General features: G+C 37.3%; 1 protein-coding gene across 4 annotated transcripts in view; it reads right to left on the bottom strand.

Moving 5' to 3' along the window:
- The window catches only part of STAU2 (staufen double-stranded RNA binding protein 2), a 291840-nt gene that overhangs the window by 89942 nt on the left and 178102 nt on the right, over positions 1–23796 (bottom strand). For 3 of the 4 annotated variants that reach the window (XM_077752437.1, XM_077752435.1, XM_077752434.1), the window contains one exon: positions 11663–11776. The exons of the other annotated variant lie outside the window; for it this stretch is intronic. In XM_077752437.1, the coding sequence (XP_077608563.1) occupies positions 11663–11776 (114 nt within the window). The remainder of the gene's footprint in view (positions 1–11662; positions 11777–23796) is intronic. 4 annotated transcript variants of the gene reach the window in all.

Raw genomic sequence — 23796 nt, 5'->3', positions numbered from 1 at the left:
TACAGAAAGTTCCCATATATCCCATCTCCAATTTTTTTATTACACTCAATTTGAGGCCTTTCACGATTTACAAAATTGGAAACATTTCTCAGCATACAGTATAACTGGTACTTAGTATGACTGCTGAATAAATAAAATGTTTCTTGGTTTCCTATGGAAACTTTCAAAAATCTTTTCAGAAAAATGATCACTCTAGGATATCTTCACCCTCCCCCCGCTGAAGAACTTAACTCTTCCATATACTTTTGAAAGCAGAAGTGATATTTAACATTTGTAATCATTTGTGTGGCAAGAACACAAACCAATGAATTCAGAAAACAGAACAATCCTGAAAACTCCTGTTGGCCCAAGAAATGATCCATTAGTTGCTAGATCACGGAGAGGTCCCAGAGGTCCTGGACATGAGGCCATGATGGTAGGCGGTGAAAAATGTGGTGCAGCCATTTGCCAAGTAGTATCAAAGTATTTAAACATTTTAACACTTGGTACAACCATATCGGGAGCACAGACTGAATATCAGTTCCACAAACAAGTAAAATGATGCTCTCTGGATTTTATGATGACTGCAGAATATAATATCTATAAAACATACTTCTGTCAATCATAGGCAGTTTTAGATTTGAAGAGCAACATGAGAACAATGAGTCTCTGTAATCCAAGGTGCAGACAAAGGACAGAAAACAGTCAGAAGCCAATGTCAAGGGGTCAGTTAGGCAGTACAAGATCAAAGAGAACAAAAGTACTAGTAGGCCAAGACAAACCAACAGAACAGACAGGTGGTACTTAACTAGGCATCAGAGTTCAAGTTTCAACCAAATAGATAGTAAGGATGTGGCTAGGTAAGGAGACCAGCAAGCAGAGGCCTACGAAGCAAAATGTAGAGGCAACACAGAGACTCTGGCAGCCAGGCGAGTTTGTTCTTGAGCTGAAACATTTCTTATTATGTTTTCTTCTCTGGTCAGAAGTTATGTGAAGCCATGACCTCTGTGCATATGAGGTTTAGTGAGCCAGGTAGGAAACCTACTGCATATATATTAGCCTTTTAGAATGAGAAATTTAAGTGTGGGTCTTAGTAGGATGGTGACACTTCTTACCAAAAGTGCCGGGGTGATGGCACTGGACTGCCTATGAAGGGTATCAGAGACATTTTTCATCACTACACTGACTCTTACTAATTTCACATATGTTAAATATTTTGGGGCTTAAAACTGTCTTCAAATTCCTTCATCAGAGGATGCAAAGAAAAGCAAATTAACTAAAGGGTATTTTTTAAAATATGGATCTGAAAAGGCATTAGCTGCCAACTTAGAAACAAAGAGAGCAGGCCAAATCATTATTAGCAATGAAAGAAGAAAATTGGATTTCTTAAAAATAACTAGTTTGTCTAAAAAATAATTTTGGAAATGGGGAGAGACATGACTTAATTGGAGGTGTATTGCTAAGAGAAGGTTTCTGTTTTTCAGTTTTAAATAGTATAATAAATCATACACAACACCATAATTAGAGTTTATGAGGAAGGTAATACCCTTTAGGTTGTAAAAGTGACCTCCAGTGGGCAATAATGCTCTCAAATCTGTGGCCTAGGGAACTATATGCCATTGATCGTCACTTTAAAAAAGTCTATATAGGCAACAGTTTTCCACTATAACTTTCACATCCATTTAGCCAATTATATACATATGGTATTTATTGTTTTAATAATATATCTGGTTATGATTCATTAGTATGAATTGTTAACAGAAAGGTTTGTAGAATATTTCCCCAATGATCTCCAAATCAACTTCAAATACACAGATCTATAGAATAGTAGAAATATTAAATTCCTACTTAAAATAAGATTAGAATACTGAATTAAAAACCAAGGAACTAATAGGGTGCCTAGGTGGCTCAGTCACTTAAGTGTCTGACTTCAGCTCAGGTCGTGATCTCAGTTTGTGAGTTGGAGCCCTGTGTCAGGCTCTGTGCTGACAGTGCTGTGTCTCCCTCTCTGTCTGCCCCTACCCTACCCTAGCTCACGTTCCGTCTCTTTCTCTCTCTCTCAAAAATAAATAAGCATCAAAAAAAAGTTTAAAAATCAAGGAACTACTGACATGGGGTTTGTATACAGGTCCCAAGTTGAACAAAACTTATTAGGGAGAAAAATCTGGAAAATACTTTTGGTTCTATAATTTGTTGAGATCATGAACATGAAATTATCTACACTGAGCTACAGGTAACTGGGGTACAGGTCAAATAACCACCCTAAAAATCATTTTTAGTGTAGTTAAGAAAAGTTAGGTTTTTAGAAACCTAAAATTTTACACTTTATTTTGATTAAAATACCTGTTAATCATCACTTCAGGAGAAAGAAAGCAATAAATTAAGTTTGTGGGTTTTGACTATAGTCCAAAATTATTTTATAGGTCAAATTAATAAGCTACTTGTGAGCATAATATCACTGGATATATGCACCCTCATAGAAATGTGGTCATGCTATACTAAGCATAAATTAAATCATGAATCAGTTATAAAATACATAATACTTCGTCTTCTCACTGCCTTCCCCTAAAACTCCATGTTGGTTCTGGAAACTGCTTATACAACTGAAATAAAAGAAGTGAAAGATCACTATGGAAACAAGAGAATATTCTCTATTACTTAAAAAAAAAATCCAGGTATGAAATGTTTCTAAATGGGATTTCAAAAGGAGACAAAAGTAACCTCTGGTACAAACTTTCTTTCAATGCTCTGATGAATAGTGATAAAGAAAGACTTATTATTCCCTTAGAGAATAAAATTGATTTCCATTGTAGAGTAAATAAATACAAAATTCACAATCAAGTCTAACTGTGCTATACTAGGGGAAGGATTTCCAGAAAACTGGCTCCTTTCTGAAAGAGAATGAACTCTGAATGCCCATGTTTAAAATAACCACTTGATACAAAATTCAAAAGGTGAATGGCTAATGTTTCTTGTTTCTAGTCTGGAATTAGACCAGCAATTTTTTTCTGTAAAGCGGCAGATACCAAGGATTTCAGGCTCTGCAGGCAACCAGGTCTGTGTCATAACCACCCCTCTCTGCCGCTGTGGAGTAAAAGGGGCTACTGACCACGCCCAAGTACGCATGACTGTATTCCGATTACACTTATTTATAGGCACCAAAATTTGAATTCCATATAATTCTCATATGTCATGAAATATTACTCCTTTTGATCTTTTTTCTAATCATTTCAAAATCTAAGAACCATTCGTAATTCAAGTGGGAGGCCACAGTTTGCTGACTCTTGTTCTAGACCATCAATGAGTAATTAACTATCCAGTGGTGAGAAGTTGTTCCTTGTGACTTCCTGCTGATTTTTTCCCAAAGACATGACTGAATTTGTAACTATGTGCGGTGATAGATGTTAACTAAACTTATTATGACAATCATTTCACATAAAATGTATTAGTTTTAAGTATATATCAGTTATATCTCAATTAAGGAAAAAATAAAAACAAAAATAAAACACTATGTGAACTCCTGGGCTAATTACTGAAATATAAAATGTAAAGAAAAAAAGATATTAAATTCCTTAACCATATATTCGTGTAAAATGGGAATTTCATATAATAAAGTTAAAAGTCAGAAGAAATTTTAATTCTATAATCATGGAATATGTTTCAAATAGAGGAAATATTCTGAAGTGTTTCAATATGAAAAAAACAGTAAATATAAAAGCAGTTTCTTGAAGCAAACATTAAAATCGATGTGCCTTTCTAATATCTCTCTTAGCACCCTATTTCATAAAAAGTCAATGAAAATCAGGTTACATTTTGAATTTTGGCAGCTCCAGCACCTTGCAGAAGCTGCCAATGGCAATGATCATACCCTTTCTGTCAGACCCCAGGGCACCCAGCACTCTGGCTTGACATGTGGAACAAGAAAAACAGCTGAAGTTCAAAACCCACACCAAATCTATGTAACACAAAGAATGCCGGAACCCTATTACAGATACCTCTAGTTTGATGACACGGGGTCTGTTATTATACAATGTCACTTCAGTGTGTCCTTTATATTAATAAAGAACTCTGTCTTAAGTAATTGTTGCGCAAACCTATGCAGTTCATGTCTGTTTAGATTCTGAGACCTGCAGTCCCCAGTGACATCATTCAGTGGATACCAACTTATGTACTACAATACAGAATGCTAGAATCAGGAGGCAATCTCTGGAACTTGAAGAAAGCACTTCAGGTCCCTGAGAAGGATGGGGGCACATGCATAATAAGTTAGAAAAATTAAAGGTTACAAACAGATCAGTGGGAGAATTACTGACAGATTCCAAATGCTAGTTACATATACTCAGAGTATGTAAATACTCAGAGGTCAACAACATACGGAAGTACCAGAATGCTTTCACAAATAATGTCCTTATAAGGCCACCATCAGAGAAAGCATACTGGGACAAACACTGTATTTCTCTCACTAATTCTACCAAATCCAAGTTATTCTAATTCTCTTAGAAATTCAATTCCATTACATCCTATAAACAGGAATTGAGTGTCTCCTACATGCCAGAGCAAAGACACAGAGAATCCAAAGATGAATATGACATTGCCCTGCACCTCAGAGAGGTGCCCAGCGGGGTAGACCAATATGAAAAACAATGCGAAGGCAGTTTGATGGGTGTAACAACGGAATAACATGAAAAGTAGGTTTGGGGAAGGCCTATTGACTGCCATTGACAGCATGCTTGGATCGGATAGATACAACCATTAAAGTTCCTCTTATAGGTAAGGAGAGAATGGCCCAGGCAGAGGGAACAGTGCAGAAAAGATAGATGCCAAAGAGCATGAGACATGAAAACTCAACACTGCCAAAACATAAAGTGTGGGTATAAGTCAGGTACAGGGTGAATGGTGAAGGATCAGATTGGAGACAAGGGCAGGGACCAAACCATAATGCCCGGAGACCTGTGCCGTGCAATGCATACATGGCAGCGAGCACCGGAAGTGTGGCTAGTCCAAAATGAGACATATGATAAAAGGTGAAATACCCCAATAATTTAAAAAGTTGACTGTAAGTTAGTTCGAGGGTTGTGGGTTATCGTTCAGCTGACTAAAAAGTTGACTGTATATATATATAGATATGTTTATATATATATCACTGTTGAAGTGATACTTTGTATATATTGAGTTATAAAATATATTATTAAGATCAAGTTTATCTGTTTTCTTCATGAGTCTATGAGAAAATTTAAAATTATATATGTGGCATTTAATTCCTCAAGTAGTATTCCCTGTAGTTGATTCCTCAACAATCATTCCTCACATTCCTCAACTATCTACCCCAAACATTTAAACATGGTGATCGTGGGGCACCTGGCTGGCTCAGTCAGTACAGCATGTGACTCTTGATCTCAGGGTCATGAGTTTAAGCCCCATGTTGGTGTAGAGATTACTTAAAACATATAATCTTAAAAAAAAAATCTCATAGTGATCTCACTTTCTCTTGCTAGTGACTATTTAGAGATGGGCTTGGGAATGACCCAATCCAGGCCTGCACAACGAAGGAAGAGGAGTTCCTGATATAGATGTCTCTGCCCCTGAAAGGAGATACAGTAAGATCAGATCTCCTCTCATTTTCTTTTAAATGTGGCTACACCACCAGCAACACATAGAACTACTGTGGCCATCTTTCCATGAATTAGAGGATGAAGCAGAGCTAAGAAATGGAATAGCCTGAGTCTGTGTTGACATTGCTAAGCTACTTTATCAACCAACCCTGGAATTCACCCTTCCTCTGAACTTCCTGTTATGGGAGATAACAAGGTTCCTTATTGTTTAAGCCAGTATGAGTCAGGTTTTCTGCTACTTGTAGCCAAAAGCATCCTAACTCATTCACTCCATCAGACTAACGTTTGCCTCAAGGGAAAGGGGACTATATGTACTATCATTTAAGACCATCTAATACTATAAAAGTTCTGTGTATAATATATAATCAATCCATGCACTATTGTTGCAATAGTATATACTATCACATGAGTGTGATATCGCATTAATTAATCAGGAAAAAAAACCTATGAGGAGAATTTAAGCAGAAGTAGAAGAGAATAGCCATTAGATTTGGATTTGTAACTTGTTCCATATACTTCATGGCTGTCCTGAATTCCAGTCAAAGCACACACAATGGGAACACCTCAACTTCATATGCTAATAATAGACATAAACTTTTATAGGTGATGTAGCAAATGAAGCAAATATATGAACTCCATGGTTTATACCTCATAGAAGAATCAATCAAAATAATGGATGTAGAGCCTGCACAATATCTGGTACGTAGTAAACACATTTAATATAAATCTGGTTCCTGATTCTTTTCTCTTGTAGAATTTTCATTTCACAAATTCTAAGTACTGTGCTAATTATGCTTTATCCTTTACTCAGTATCATAATCTCATTTTGTGCTAATGAGAAGTCAGAGCAGAGCAAATAGTAATTTACATATGTTATATACTTCATTGGTGAGTTACTGCTTGGTTAGGTTGGTTGATTTATTCATTTTTTATATGAAGCAAGTGAGTTCCAAAGCTAACTTGTACAAAATAAGGTAGGCAGTGATAAAACAAATAACTAAAAATTAAGCTACAATATTTTAACTAATCTACATCTGCCTACCCAGTATTGGTGAGACTGGTGAGATTAATAATGCAGTCTAAATGAAGGTGAATAAAATAAAATGTAAAGACAGGGAAGGAAGTTTATGATTTTGAGGCTGTACCTAGAAGGTGACTGATAAAAGTAAAAGATAAAGAGAGTTAGCAGAACTCCTTAATATCCAAGAGAATGAAGAAAGATGTAGAAAGTGTCAGGGCATAAAGAGAGAGGAAATATTTGGTGAATTATAACCAAGCTAGAAGATACCACAAATCTTTCTATTACAAAGGATTTTGCTTTTAATAATATACACTAACCAATATAAATTTAATTTCCAAATAGGATATATTGAAAAACATTGAGCAAAACCCTCATTAGCTTAATCCTACCAAATAAATGTGCTCTTTACCCAATTTATGAATAAGGATGATTGCTCTTCTTTGCAACACCATATGCTGTGCAGATTTTTTTAAATTTATTTGTTTATCTTTTTATTTATTTCTGAGAGAGAGAGAGAGAGAGAGAGAGAGAGAGAGGGACAGCATGAGCAGGGGAGGGTCAGAGAGAAAGGGAGACACAGAATCTGAAACAGGCCCCAGGCTCTGAGCTGGTTGTCAGCACAGAGCCCTACGCGGGGCTCGAACCCACGAAGTCAGACAGGGGTCAGCTTAGACCACTTTTTGGAGACTAATAATTATTCTAGGAAGACTGAAGCAGGCCTTAACTAACCACTGGCATCTGGAGAAGCTCTAAACTAGGCTCTAAGTTAAATTTTGTGCATTCTAAGGTGGACCCAACATATTCAGAGAATATAGGGAAGGAAAAGGGATGACATGCCTCCACATTTCCCTGGGGTAAATACCATTCACTGATAAAGGAATGAAACTGGCTTTTTTTTTTCTTTAAGTTAGGTTTATTGTGGTATAACCTAAATACAGTAAAATTTACCCTTTTTAGCATACAGTTCTATGAGTTTAACAAACGTATAGTCATGTTCCACCACCACAATCAAGATATAGCACATTTCTATCACCCCCAAAAATTCTCGTGACAACTTATGGTCAATCCTTCCTCAGCCCAGCTCCTGGCAACCGTGATCTGTTTTCTGTCTCTAACGTTCTGCCTTCTCCAGAATGTCATACACATCAAATCCACATTATGTTGCCTTTTGAGTTCTGGTTTCTTTCATCTGTCATGATATAACTGGCAGCAAAGCGAATGAGACTAGAGCACTGAGTGAAAAGGAGTGTAGTAGGAATTGAAACTGGGGACATGGGAAGGGCCAAATCGCATAGGGACTTAAATGCCATAACAAAAATTTTGGATTTGTAGTAGGTGTGATGGGAAGCCACCGGAAGGTTCTCAATAGCTGAAAATCTGATCTGATTAACTTAAAAATAATTCTGGCTACTGCACTGAAGACAGACCACAATGGAACAGAAGCAGAAAAAAAGGAAGCCAGTGTAAAGACTACTGCAGTTGCCTGGGTTAAACAGGATAGGGGTACCTGGCTGGCTCAGTCAGTGGAGAGTGCCAGTACTGATCTTGGGGTTGGAAGTTCAAAGCCCACACTGGGTGGAGAGATTACTTAAAAATAAAAATTTTAAGGACGCCTGGGCGGCTCAGTCAGTTGAGTGTCCAACCCTTGATTTCAGTTCAGGTCTCGATCTCATAGTTCATGAGATGGGGACCCATGTTAGGCTCTGTCATGCCAGCATGGAGCCTGCTTGGGATTCTCTCTTTCTTCTCTCTTTACTGCTCCCCGCCCCCTTCTCTCTCTCTCAAAATAAGTAAATATTTACAAAAATAAAATAAAATCTTTTTAAAAGCCCAAAAACCATGATGGTGACTATAATGGCAACAACGGAGGTAGTGAAAAGTAGTCAGATGACAGATGTAATTCAGAGGGGTAGTGGGACTGGATGTAGTGTGTGGGGAGGAGGGAGGAGGCAAAGACGCTCCAAGGAGCTTGGTTGAGCAATAAGGCAGATGGTGGTGCTGTTTACCAGGATGGATAAAAGGAAAGGACAGGGGAGAAGGGAGAGGTAGGTTTGGTGGTGGGAGAATTAAAAGCTGCATACATTTGGACATCATCAGCATAAAGATGCTGCTGCATCTCCCTCCTGACCATTCTGCAGATCTGTGTGGACCTTTGCCAGAGATACTCCACAGTCCCTGTCCCCTTACTCCTTAAAACAGTGAGTAGATAAACTAAGTAATACATTTAGTCTCCACTTCACTGAGTTCCTAGAGTTAAATCTAAAAAAAAGTAAGGTAGGCTGTAAATGTTCAAGGCTAGAAAGCTCTTCCATTTCTCACCATCATTTTCCACATAGGTAAGGACAGGAGATTTTTTTTAAGAGGGATCACCTCTAAATTTTACATATTCTTTTTTCTCAGGTACTTATTCTGTTTATTTAATTATGTTGGCCCAAATGAATTAAGGACAGAAAACATTTTGTAAGTGACTGTAATTTGTCTTGCAAAATTAAAAACTTAAAACTTAAAAACCTTAAAATGTTTTCCAGTATTTACTGATTAATAGGTGAAAAAGCATTTGTGGTCCATCCTTTCCAACTTATGAAATCAAGTTTATGCTTTTGGTATGGTGAAGAAGTACTTTTTGCTTAGACAGACCCTGATTATGAGGAAAGGGTAAGGGCAACATAACGCAGAGAAGCCAAAGGATGTGCAGTAGAGGTTTATATGTCTCCTTTCCTCGGGGAGCCCAAGAGTCCAAGTACAAGGGAGGAGTACTGACCAACCATGCTTCCATTTGCACCTCAGAGGCCCCCGGAGTAGAGGGTTTAGTGTACAGGATGACCATTCCAGTCACAGCTCCATTCATTCATCCATCTATCCATCCATCTGACCATTATCAACAAATTTCCTGAAAGTCTTTATCTTAAAATTTCATACAAATTCATCACCTCTAATGCAACTGTATTTGCTTTAATAGAAACATATCTTTACTTACCACTGAGTAAATCTGACATTCCAGTAGATGTAGTATAAGACCTCTATGAACAGTTGTGCAGGTTGCATACTGAACACCTTGTTGGGGGGTGGGGAGACCATTCATGCTGTAGTTCTTGTGGATTTGGATAGTAGTAAAATGCCTTGAAGAAGAAGCACCCTTTTTTCTTATTTGTAAAGGTGCCATATGGGCTAACACTAGCCCAGAACTTTGCATACCTTGCCACATGGCCTTGGCACAAGCCTGAACCAGCCTCATTATTTTACTCAGGAGGAAGCCAAGTTCCCAGGGGTAGAGAGACAAGTTCCCACAGCTACTTCGTGGTAAATCTAGGTTTGATCTCAGTCTCTGTTCCCGTCCCAGTGCCCTTGTACAGCAACAGCGGCCTCTGCTAACAATGGGCTGCTCTTCTCAGGTGTGTGGGGTTCTGAAACACTCTTTCATGTCTTTGCTCAGCCTAACAAGAGGCCTTTGCAGGATGGTTATCTCGTGCTGCTCTTGCGTTCGTTTCTGCCATGGATGGATACAGAAATACAGCAGTAGCTAGGCTTGTTGGCAAATATTCAAAGTAGTAAAGTTGCTAGTTCACAAGCTCCATGAGAGCAGGCGCCATGTCTAACATTCTTATCACTTATCCTTAGCACCTAGCATGTAGCTAAGTCATAGTTTTACACAGGGAAATGCAACACTTTCTATAAATTAGTTTAGGTCAAGTCTCTCTAATTCCTGCTGCACTCTCCTCTGCAGCTAGAGCGCAGGTCAGTGCCAAACTCTGAGAAGCACTGAGGGTAAGCCCTCAGCTGCTTTCCAAGTCAGTGTGCTGGTAACTGTTTATTATTGGTTGTGTTCATTCAGCCAGGAGCAGGAAGATCAGGCACAGAATCAGAAAATGGTAGCCCTGGAATGGATCCTGTAAGCCATCTAACCAACTCCTTCATTTAACATTCCAGAACACATTCTTCTCCCAAAGAGAGGGCAGAACCCACTCAGGTAGCTCCAGCTAACTCATGCCATGATTAGTTCCTAAAACTCATTTTTTCTGCAAATTAGTTGCTTTTTCCTAAACACCACAATATCTCGCCACCAATCAACAAATGATGATTGGAAACCCCACAATGTTAGAGACATTATGAACTAGGGAAGTGTGCCATTAAGGATGTCTTTTTTGAGCTGGACAATACATCATGTGTTTGAGAAGATAAACTACTATATTCTTTTATTCTCTCCATGCAAGGTCACTACTCAGGGAGAAAGGAAAAAATATCTAGTCAGTCAAGACTATTAGAAGTCTTCAAATTTACTGAGAAATGGATATAAAAGTGGATTACCATTGTTCTGCATGTGAACAGTTAATTTAGAAAGCACAGCTGGTTAGTCAAACTATAAATTGTGTATGTGTATTTATTTTTACTCCAAACTAGAAATTTTATGACCTAGATCATTAGTTTAGTCTAATATGATGATTATTTTCATTGAAAATATGTATTATGTTATAAAACAGGATTTTTTTTTTTGCAAGCTGCTATTTCAACAAGGGAATTTGTTATTAGGAAATCATATACTTTTCAGATGTTAAGCTGTATTTAGGAACTAAAACCTTACAAGTAGAAACAACACTGCAGTGTCATTTAATAATATCTCAAATTATGAGAGTAAAGTGATGGTTCTGAAAGTTCAGTTATTTTATACACATTCTAGAATATTAACCTCTCTTCAACAGAACTGAATGAGTAGATTACAGTGCGACCCAAGTGTTATCTACATTGTCTAGCCAACCCTGCTTCCTATATGTAATTATTAAACATAAAAAATAACTTATAGGGCAAATATAAGAGAATTCTATATTTTAATTAATAATGGACTACAAACCAGAAGTCTCAAAAAATTTAAATCTCCTAAGATCTTGGTTTCCCAACCCAAAAATATCGGGTTTTTAAAAATTCTAGCAAACAGTGCTAGTGGATAACGTATTAGGGAAAGCAAAGCTCTATGTGTGCACATAGCTTCCATTTTGATGGTCCCTGATGTTTTAGCTGGGCCAGAACACAGCAAAACGGCAGTGGCAAGTTATACCTGATCATGGCTGGCGTCAATGGAGCTTCCAATAGCATGGAAAGTCATCTGCACAGGGGCTAATGTCAGACAGGTCACACACTCTTTGCCACTTTGTCTATCACAGTAGTGAACCTATAACAGAACACATGCAGTCTGCTGAACGCCACTTGTAAGAGGGAGCCAGATGCAACAGGTCCTTTCCAAAAGGTCTAGATTTCCAGAAAAATTCAAATAATTTATGCAGAATATACTTCAGATATTTAAAAAAAAAATTTATCAAGGACCCTCTGGTATCTAGGGAAAATCTGTTAATTCCATTTTAAGTATTTTTGAGGTTTTAAAAGAGTTTAGGAGATGCTTTATGAAATGCTTTACAGTATTACAGCCGGTAGAAAAAGTCACTATTAAATACCATACCTATCTTAACAGTCCAGCTTTTCATAATGCATCACGCATAAAAGACTCAAGGGTAAGCAGAAGTCAAAGTTCACTTGATTCCAATGGAATTCTGTCAACCTGAATTTTCGCTCATCTTTGACTCTACATGTGTGTGATTGCCAGTTAACTGCTAGTGACATTCTTCTATTTCTACATTATAGTCCCTATAAAACCACCACTAAATATATACAGATATCACTACATATCTGTAGTGTTCTGCTTGAAATTTTGACATTGTAATCAAGTTGAATTAAAGTGAAATGATTTTTAATGTACAAACCAAAATAAAGTTACTATATTATTATTATTTTTCTTTTAGTTAAATACAACCAATCATTATTAAAACCACATGTAAGACATTCCATATCAGAGCTCGGGTAAATGGGGTAGAGGGAAGCGTGAGTCCATCTTCCCAGTGGGAAAATTTTCATCCTCTCATTTACCTACTTTCAAAAAAGTTCTTTCTAGCAGTTGTTATTTTAATTCTAAGCTAACAAAGTAAAAATAGCCTTGCTTTTTTGATAAACTAAGGAAACATGCCTACAGTATGAGATTCGTACTGACTATTTTATAGGGAAAATTGGTTTTATTAGTTATAACTTACTCAAACTGTTAAATTTACATCGATCTAGGCTAAAAGCTTAGGTGAAAATCTTGAATTTGTGAGGAAGAAAATTAAAACACACATTATCAGTTCCCTGTGGCTTAATTCTAACTGCTTTTCATAATAATACCTATAATATACCTTTATTATAGATTATGGTCTATGTATATTTTGTTATGGATAATATATATCTGACTGAAAATGACAACAATATAGATCTTGGTCTAATAGGTTAATAATTGAACATTTTTAAAGCAGTAGGGTTGTTCAGATTCACCATCAGTTTCCCTGGAGGTAGGGAAACGTCCTTGAATCCATAAAAAGTAGCTTAGAGTTTAAATCAAGGCAACATACAAAGCCTTGTTTCCAAAGTACTTTAAAGATTTTATGATAAAAATGTATTTTTCCAGGTTAACTTTGGGGGGAAATATTTGACAGCCGTTCTAAATCACTGTACTATGCCTCCTAAGCAAGTTGAAAGGTCACTCAGTATATATGAGTTCAGGAATGTGGAAGTGTTGTTTACTATGCATCAGCTAAATATGATGGGGGGAATGAAACTTATCACATAACTGCTTTACGCAAAAGCCAATAAATGGTGACACTAAAATAGCTATACTTCACAGCTATTTATGGTACCATTAAAATACTATGTCTGATATAGTGCTATTATAAAACATGCTTTTTAAAATAAAATATAATCACCCTTTGACATCAACTGAAAGTCTGTATGAAAGATACGACACTTCCCTAAATACTCAGATAGTGAATACACTTATATGTCAGCCACTTTATTGCAGTTCTATTCTTTCTTCTAGAGAAATGAAAATTATAAAGGACAGAAATACCACAAGACAATCCTAGTAGAAAATGTAAACTTCCAACTGCATTTCCATCAACAGCTTAGATACTATTACTGAAAGATTGAATTCTCCTAGCTGTATACAATTCACCGCAAGCCTGTAATACCCTATGAAATACTACGCAACCTGCAGACATTCAGTATTGGTGAACATGGCTCACCTGTATATAACAGATAAATGTAAAGGTGTGAGTTTGCACACAGCTTCTAAGCAAATGTCAGAGCGCCCAGTGAATGTGACAGAGATCGCTAATTATCCTCCAGTATTCTTCCTCAGTAATTCCTCACTGGCTACTTGAATGCTCAGAATAAAGTTCCTATTTCCCAGACTCTCTTGTAGCTATGACACCATGTGGTTGAGCAGAATGTAAATGAAAGAATTCTATGACAGCTTCCTGGAAACTTTAAGAACAGATTTCAAGTGTGTGCCTTTTGCTCTTCTTGCCTCGTTTCGTCGGCCTGCTTGGAAGGCGGGTGGGCATGACCATCTTTGACCACAGGACAAAGGCGGAGACCTAGAGATGGTAGGATGGCAGGGTCCTGGGTCCCTGAAGACTTGATGGGACAGAACCATCCCACAACCATCACACTAGCTCTGGACTGCAAACTTACAGACCTTTACATGAGAAAAGAATAAATATCTATTTTATTGAAGTCACTGGGTTTTTTATCACTTATAAAAGAACCTCATCCAAGTGGGACTTTTTCTGAGGCCCCAGAACTGACACTAGGACCCACAGCTGAAAACAAAAGGATCTCTAAAGAGCTGCCAACATTTAGGGCTAGGCCTTATTCCCTGTCCCCAACGCCTTAGTAAGAGTAAGCAGAACTGGTCCAATCATAAATAATACACAGAGGAATAGGAAGGGGGAGATGAAGGGGAGGGAATCATTTTGACTGTCACCCTTATGAGAAATACAATATTTTCAATGAGTGGGGTAGTTCTAGGAAAGTAGCTAACAGATTGGGAGTACTTAGATTCTGTCCGCTAGCAGAGCCTATAGGCTTCCTTTGAAAAGAAATCTTGACTGAGATTGTTGTGTGTCCCTGGCAGTTAGGAAACAGAGAAATAAAGAGATGGAGTCTGGAGATATCTGAGAGCTTGCTGAAGGAGCCTACTAGGCACACTGTGTGCCTAAAAACAAAAAAGGACAAAGGGAGATAAGCTCCCCCAGAATCTTCATGGCCCCTGGAAGGAATGAAAGAAAATCTCAGCAGGAGCCAAGGGGCTACTCAGGCCAAAGAGACACCTAAGAACAGAGAGGGTCAGGGGCATTGATCACCGGTAAGTCCAAAGAAAACATGGCTATCCTGCAGGGACAGAGGGAACTGGAAGAAACCAAACGTTGCCTCACGAATATCATGAATATCATCTACATGGAAGCCAGGAGGAAATGAAAACAGGCTAGGGTGGCATCTTCCTCTACCCTGGTCCCCTCCTGGCTTCCCAACATCAGAGCAGTAAGGCCATGAAATGAAACAGAAAGAGGTCTCAAAAGTTCCCACCCCACCGATCACAAATAGTCAAAGGCACCAGACTGAGAAGAAGAGAAAAAGAAATCATTGCCCACTCTCCCTCCTCCAAGTGTCTTGAGCCAATCAACTGGCTTGCAATGGTGGGAATTGGAGTTTGGCACTTTATAGCAAACGACTCAATTTTTAAAAATTAAAGGTAACCAGGTATCATAAAGGAACATGAATGGGAGACCTGGCAGAGCATGGAAGAAAGCAGTGACTGGAGAAATATAAAATCACTTCACGTTTATACCTCCACTACACTGAGACTGCCCAATGAACCAGATAAAACTATGTGAAAGATACAAGAAGTTATTGATTGAGTACCCAACTGCAAATCAAACAGAAAGTAGTAATACACAGAAAAGAGGCCTTAAGAAAAAGTCACATTTTACACACCACTCCATCAGCCACTCAAAATTGTGAATGTCAAAAAAATATAATGTGTGAATGACATTTTGAAATTCATCCTTCAACATAGAAAAATGCTTCTTACAACTGAAAGTGTCAACAGAAGCCAGAATTCTTAGGACCACTAACCTGAAATAATTAGGGTAATAAAATCATACTACATTCTATAAGGCACAAATCTTCAGAACTGACAGAGCAGAATCTGTTATAACAGAGCAGGACATTTCTACAAATATGGCTCTAAAAATTCCACTCTGCAATGTCACAGGACCTTGATTCTGATTCAGGAAAAAAGAATAAAGATAATTTTAGAAGATTACAAAAGTCACCTCCTATGTGTACTTTAAGATTTATTGTTTATAAATCCTATCATTTTGCTATCTTTGCTACTTGAAAATGTAAGCAATTGATCTTAATGTTTATAATATTCTAGCTCTTGCTCTGGATTTATAACACTATCAACTAACACTGCGTTTCTTTCTCATGGAGTTACAAAAATTATTCCATAAAAAGATGGGCCAGAAATTTCAATATATGTAAATGAAACAATGTGGCTTCCTTTGAAATTTGCAAATCTATGATAATTTTTATTTTAAAATAAGTTTCCTAGTTTGACTTATAATCACATAAACCCAGATGAGATGCTGTAACTGTATATTCTGACACTGACTTTGCCAGTCTAGAGATTTCTCTTTCCCACAGGGAAGACACAAACTACTTCAACTATTCATATAATTTAAGAAATAAAGAAAATACGATAAGCCTTAGAGTAATTTACCTTAAAAGCTAGATATGTACATTTTTTCATGCCCACTTGAAAATATGAAGGGGCATCCAAATGAAAATGTAAATTCCCTCCCTCCTACCTCCAAAACAAAAGTTGAATCAAACTGTTTCCTGCAGGGCTGAAGTTCCTTGATGTTGCAGGACTACTAAATATTTTACTAATCTCAGCAGGAAACTGGTTAACTGCTTTTCTGTCAGATGTTTTTAATGGTCACCCCCTGTGGGACAAAAATGAGGAAGGTATGAAAAAGACCCATGCTTAAAGAAAGGTGCTCTTTAGATCACTAAGGAAAGACAAAGGCCTGTATATTCACATGTAATACCTAACAGAATCACTGTATCAAGAAAATGTGTGACTAGCACACCTCAAGTTCATTAACTGTGGGGCCAACTGCATAGCAGCATGCAGAGGTCCCATTCTAGCCACTGCATGGAGGCTGCACGAGCAATAAGGTAGCAAGAAGCCAAAGAGTGACAGTTTCAACACTGTAACTTAGGATATGTGTGTCAAAACAAGGACTTTTGCAGCGTCTGCACACTGGTCATACAAAAGACCTGTATCTTTATTAACACAAAAAACAGCGTTTTCTTGGCAAAGTGTGAAGCAGTATTACTTGATAAATAATGCCCTAATAAATAGCTTCAGTTGATATTAAACATTCTTAACTGCTTTTTTAGATCACTTGATGACATGTAAATTATCTTATTTATTTGGGTCAACTATGGTCAACAGTAAAAAGCTACATTATGTTAGTTCTATATTCAACTAATGATTTGATTTATATGTAATAGATAAAATAAGTTTCTCTATGAAAAATTACTTAGAGCAATGCCTGGATCATGGTTAGCATTAAAGTAAATATATTAGATATTCTTCTTATTACAATTATAATACATCCCATAATAATGTAATAAAAGACATGACAAGATATATAATCATTAAGGATAATATTACATTAGGATAATGCCTGTCACTGACTTTCTGTAAAGTTTTCCCCAATCCTTTTCACAACTAAAATCAACTCCTCTGTAACAAAAATGTAAATATATATTTAACATGCTCAGTCATGTACCTGTGTTTTAGCTGTTTGAGTAATCTGTTTTACTCTGCATCCAATATGCCTGTCACACTAAAGTCTCTAAAGAGACAAGTGAATGAACGAAATCACATTATAAAGACTGAGACTCAACTTGTAATTATCGTTTCTCTCTTTTAGAAATTCTATGCTTGGGATAAGCTTGGGAAATTACATGCCTATGTTTGGCATACAAAATCTAATAGGGATGTATATAGACTTATTTCCAATGCAAGTCACAGACCAAAATTGCCTAGCAAATGCAACAACAGAGGTGTTATGTGTATTGTCAAGGGAGGTAACTACATTCTTATTTTAAGGGATGAATGTGTACATGACAAAAATCCTCAATCCTTTTTCTTTGGTTTTTAGTGTCCACTTATTGTGCAGTGGAAGTTCAAGGAGGAAGCCAATTAGTTAGGAAGTAAATTATACACACATATAGTTATGTTAGCTGTCATTTCCATTTAAAAAAAGCACTAGTTGATTTTTAACAATTTCATAGCTACCAGAAAAGAAGCTTCTGTCTCTTGTAGTGTGTCCTCATGGTTTGACATACCCATATGTAACCATTTACATATTTATAAGACACACTAAAATCTACAGGGCTTTAAAAGAAAATTTTTTTAAGTTTTTATTTATTTCGAGAGAAAGAGAGAGCATGTGCACACACACATGAGCAGAGGAGAGGCAGAGACAGAGGGGGAGAGAATCCCAAGGAGGCTCCACACTGTCAGCACAGAGCCCGATGGGGGGCTTGAACTCATGAACCCTGAGATCATGACCCAAGCCAAAATCAAGAATCAGATGTTTAACCAATTGAGCCAACCAGGTGCCCCTAAAAATATAATTTTTAACAAGAAAAACTTTTCCTAAGGTCAAAGGACAGATATTTAGGCAATTAGTACACCACCAAAGTTGAACTAATATAATCTTTTCCCAGTAGAGTCAACCAACACTAATTTTCATGTATTAGAACTCTATTGTATTGAATATCACTTCAAGCAAAGGGATCAAAGACAAGACCTTAAATCTTCATTATATACCAGTTTAGTTTATAATGGTATTTAATTATTTTTTATGAAAATATTGGAATGTTTTACTTTATGCTCAGGAATTACAGATTTTAAAAACATACTATATTTGGTTTTAAAATATAATTACTTTCATGATGCAAAGACCATTATGACTTTTACTTTCAGACAACATGAAATAGATTTACTTTTCCCTACTCTTCCTGCTAACTATAAGTAAAAGCTCCTGATATTATATATAAGAAAAACATAAGAGGATTCAGGAAGGGGGAAAGAAGGAGGAAGAATCTAAGCTAGGGATTTCAAGATCCAAGAAACAACAGAGTGGTGAACTCCCAACTTTTCTGTTTGCTTTATATATCCTGGACTGGGTGCTAGAGAAGCTGGCAACCTGGGAATGCCAATGGATATACAAAAGAAATACTAATACTACTACTAATAATAATATCTGAAGAAAATCTGCTTTCTCTGTTCAAAGGGCCAGAAACAGAATAAATTAGCAAGATAGAAAACATTTAGACAATAACTGTCCTATTCCACCCAAACACCATGGAAAAATCAGCAGACCCATCCCCACTCCCATCAGCAGAGCCTAGAATTCCATCCTTGCCAGACGAATGAAGAAAACCCACTTCCCCAACTGGGGTGGTGACAGAGAAGTCTGAATGGGGAGTCGGAACTTCTATCCCTGCTGGACCCCTAGACTTCTGTCTCTACCTAGTGATAATGAGGCACACTATACCTTCTCACAGGAGTAGTTTCAGAACTGGCACAGTGGAGGGTCAGGACTTTCACCACTATTCAGCTGTAAAAATAGTCCCCCTTCTCCAACCACAGTGTCAACAGAACTCAGTGGAGAAAGTAAACTTTTACCAGTAACAAGTAACAAGGTGGCACTCCTATATCCCTAGTTGGTGCAACGTGAGAGACGCTTGCTAAAACAGAAGACTTAAGTAAGACACAGAGATTTATCATACCTGAAATGTCCAGGATTCAACAGAAAATCATTCATTATACCAAGAACCAGGATCTCAACTTGAATGAGAAAAGACAATCATGAGATGCCAACACCAAGGTGACACAAGTATTAGATTCATCTGCCAAGTGTCTTAAAGTAGTCATTATAAAAATGCTTTAAAAAGCAATTACACACCCATTTACACAAATGAAAAAATGTAGTCTCATCAAAGAAATAGAAGGTATAAGATGCACCAAACAGACATTTTATAACCGAACAATAAAACAAAATTAAAAACCCAGTGGAGAGGAGAAAAAAGATTTAGTACACTAACAGATAGAAAAATAGATATTCCCCAATCTGGACAACAGAGAGAAAATGGACTGAGATAAAAATGAACAGAGCCACAGAGATTTCTGGGACATAACAAAGACCTAATATTTGTGTCATCAGAACCCAGAAAGAGGAGAGACAGTGATTCGGGCTAAAATAATTTGAAGAAATAATGGCTAAAAATGTACTCAATTTTGGTAAAAGATGTAAGCCTACAGCTTTGAGAAGCTGGGCAAATCCCAAACAGAATCAATACATTATGCACACCATAATCAAACTTCTGAAAATTAAAGACAGAATAATCTTGGAAGTCGGGAGAGAGAAACAACTCCTGACCTACAGAGGTGAAACAATGGGACAGCAGTTTCTTGGCAGAAACCATAGAGGTCACAGGTCATAAGGAATTGGCACAACATTTTTGAAGTGTTGAAAGAACTGTCAACTCAGAATTTTATATTCAGTAAAAATACCCTTAAGGAATGAGAGGAGTCCAAAACTTTCTCAAACGAGTGGAAATCTGAGTATATGCTGCCAGTACACCTACTCTAACAGAATGGCTAAAGTAAGTTCTTGAAACAGAAAGGACATGATAAAAGCAGGGATCTTGGAACTCCACTAGGAAAGGAAGAAAAAACACAGAAAGAAATAAATGTGTTGGTAAATAAAATAGACTTTTCTTCTCTTCTTGAATTTTCTAAACTATGTTTGACATTAGAAACAAGAATTATAGCAATGTCTAATATGGTTCTTAATGTATGTGAAGGAAATATTTAAGATAATTATAAACAAAGTAGCATATGGGGGACTGCGAATGGAACAGCATCAATTCTGTGATATTCTTACCAAAGATGCACAACCTCAGCCAATCATGAGAAAATTTTAGAAAAACCCAAATTCAAGAACATCCTACNATGGTGGGGGGGGGGGCGGGGGGAGGTGCCTGGCTGGGTCAGTCAGTTAAACAACCGACCTGACTTTGGCTCAGGCCATGGTCTCAGGGTTCAGGAGTTCAAGCCCTGCATCAGGCTCTGCATTCACTCTCTGCCCCTCCCTCACTCACGCTTTCTCTTTCTCAAAAATAAATAAGAAAACATTTAAAAAAGGTATTAAGATCATGAAAGACTAAAGAACTGTTACTGGATTGAAAAAGATTTGAGACATTACAGCTACCTGCCCTGTGGGATCCTAGCCTGGGGCCTGGAGCACAAAGAGGCCATTAGTAGGAAAAAAGGAAAACTTTGAATAAGATTATATTATCATTAATTTCCCGGCACTGACAATTATACTATGGTTATGTAATTGCTAACATTAAGCGCTGCACTATATTTTTACCTTTCTCTAAGCTTAAAATTATTATTTTTTAAATGTTTACTTATTTATTTTGAAAGAGAGTGTGAGAGAGAGCACGAGCAGGGAGGGGCAGAGAGAGGGAGGGAGACAGAATCGGAAGCAGGCTCAGCATGGTCAGCGCAGAGCCCAATGTGGAGCTCAAATTCATAATCTGTGATATCATGATCTGAGCCGAAGTCAGACACTTAACCACTGAGCCACCCAGGTGCCCCTAAAATTATTTTTAAAAGACCTCTTACAAAAGAAAGTGTTTTAGTGCTTCTGAAATAAAGGAGATTTGAAAGAGGACAAGCATTGGGGCACCTGGGTGGCTCAGTCGGTTGAGCGCCAGGCTTCGGTTCAGCTCATGATCTTGCGGTTCATGGGTTTGAGCCCCACGCTGGGCTCTTGTGCTGACAGCTCAGAGCCTGGAGCCTGTCTTCAGGTCCTGTGTCTCCCTCTCTCTCTGACCCTCCCCTGCTCAAGCTGTCTCTCTCTTTCTCAAAAATAAATAAAACATTACCAAAAAAAAAAAAAAAAAGCTTTTTTTAAAAAAGAAAGAGGACAAGTATCCATTATAGCAAATATCAGATAAACAAGCTTTTCTACACATATCAGAGTTTTATATTTAAAGAATCTTCAAACATAAGAGAAGATGATCAGTGGAGATTTTCTTTGCATTAGAAAGATTAAGTCACGGGCAAGGTGGTACTTTCTACCTCTGATATCAAAAGGAAAAGGATGCAGAAAAAAAAGTCTCTGGCATAAAAGCCTGGAAAATTACAATATCCAAAGCATCATAATAAAGAGAAGTTAAAGGTTCCTCCTTAAGTTTGAGATTTAAAAAGAAAAAAATTGTAACAGAGGCCTAATCTTGGGAAGCCTAGCAATGGGGACCAAGAAACTTGAACGAATAAATATCAATAAATGCTACCTGATTTCCAAAACCTAAGAAATAAGTTGCTGCTTAGGTTGCAAATGCAAATTGGTAGCAAATACTACCTATGACAAATTATTTTTTGGCTATTTTTATTTTTACTCTAAGACAATATGACTATAACTATCTTAAATTTCTCCTCTATCATGAATGTCATTATAAAAAATTTCTACTGAAATTACTTTTAACAGGGAGCACGAGCCAATAAGTTCTGTTAGGTTCTTTTTAGTAGCTGACAAAAAAGTTGAGGAAGAACCAGAAGAGACTACTATCCCAAAAGCCAGAAGAATAGAAAACTTAGGATGAGAGACAAAGTTCAGAGTTTGTGTACAGCCGGGTTAACTGCTTCAGAAAACAAAACCCAACACTATAGGGAGGAATGTAACACAATCCAGAGTCTCTATAATGTATCCTTGACAACAGTCAGGATTCAATCTAAAATTACTTGACCTGTAATGAACAGGAAAAGGTGACTCAAACTCAAGGGAAAAGGCAATCAATAGAAACCAATATATCTGATGTTGAAATGAGCAGAAAGGGTGTTTAAAGCAAAGCACCTATTTTTCTTAAGGATGTAAAGGAAAATACAGACACAATGCACGAATGGATAGGAAATCTCGGCAGAGAAAGGAAAACTTTAGGAAGAACCAAATGGAAATTCTAGAAATTTAAATACAATATCCAAATTTTTAAAAAATTCACTAAATGAAGGAGATACACAAAAGAGTCAGTAACTTATAGACTGATAGAAATAATATAATTTATAGTCTATGGCCATACCACTCTGAATGTGCCCGATCTCATCTGATCTCAGAAGCTAAGCCGGGTCAGGTCTGGTTAGTACTTGGATGGGAGAAATAATACAATTTAAAGTTCAGAGGAAAAAAATTTTTTATGAATCTGGGGATAATATTTTTTAAATGCATGCAAATTGAGTCCCAGAAGAAGAGACGAGACAGGGGGCAAAAAATTAACTCAAAGAAAATAGGCCCCAGATTTCTCAAATGTGATGAAAGCACTAAATATACAGTGAGTTCAACAATGGCTCTCAGAAGATATGTCCAAGTCCTAACCTCTATACTTTTGAATGTGACCTATCTGCAAACAGACTCTTTACAGATGAAATCGAGTATGTTAAGATCATCCAGGTAGAGAGATAATATTTGCAACACAAAGGACTCATACCCAGAATAGAAAAAGGACTCTCATAACTCCATAATAAGAACAACAAAAAAAAATCCCAATTAAAAACTGGGCAAAGATGTGGACATCTCTCAAAAATAAAATTTTACTCAAGGCTTGCTTGATTCTTACCTGTATTGTTACTGATCATAGTTTTATATGCATCAGGATTTCTTTCTTTCAGCTAGAATTTGTTTCTATAGAGTTAGAAATTTCAGCAAAATGAGTTGATTTGTAATTCCACTGGTTTTTATACAGTACAGTTTTGAATTTGTAGTGTGCATACCTTTGGGAGTTTGGCAAAATATGTCAAGGTATAATGATACCACAGACAGTATGTCAGTCTGCACAAATTTGGGTTGTCCATTTGAAAAACAAACTTGAATTTTAGGGTCATGATAGCAGACCAAGCCTTTGGGAGAGTTCAAATACTAAACCAAGCTCTCCAAGGTCTTTGGAAAGTAGTAAAGGACAAGTCCCAGAGGGGCTTTTAAAGAATGACTGCAGGGGCACCTGGGAATCTAAGTTGGTTGAGCATCTGCCTCTTGATTTTGGCTCAGATCATGACCCCTAGGTCCTGGGATCAAACCCTTCATAGAACTCTGTACTAAGCAGCAAAACCTGTTTAGGATTCTCTCCCTTCCTCCCTCCCTCTCTCCCTCCCTCTCCCTCTGCCCTGTGTGTGTT

The sequence above is a fragment of the Crocuta crocuta genome, unplaced genomic scaffold (genome assembly GCF_008692635.1).
Source record: "Crocuta crocuta isolate KB4526 unplaced genomic scaffold, BGI_CrCroc_1.0 scaffold141, whole genome shotgun sequence".
Lineage (NCBI taxonomy): Eukaryota > Metazoa > Chordata > Mammalia > Carnivora > Hyaenidae > Crocuta > Crocuta crocuta.
The sequence above is the reverse complement of the archived record's forward strand: the minus strand, read 5'-3'. Positions and strand labels throughout refer to the sequence as shown.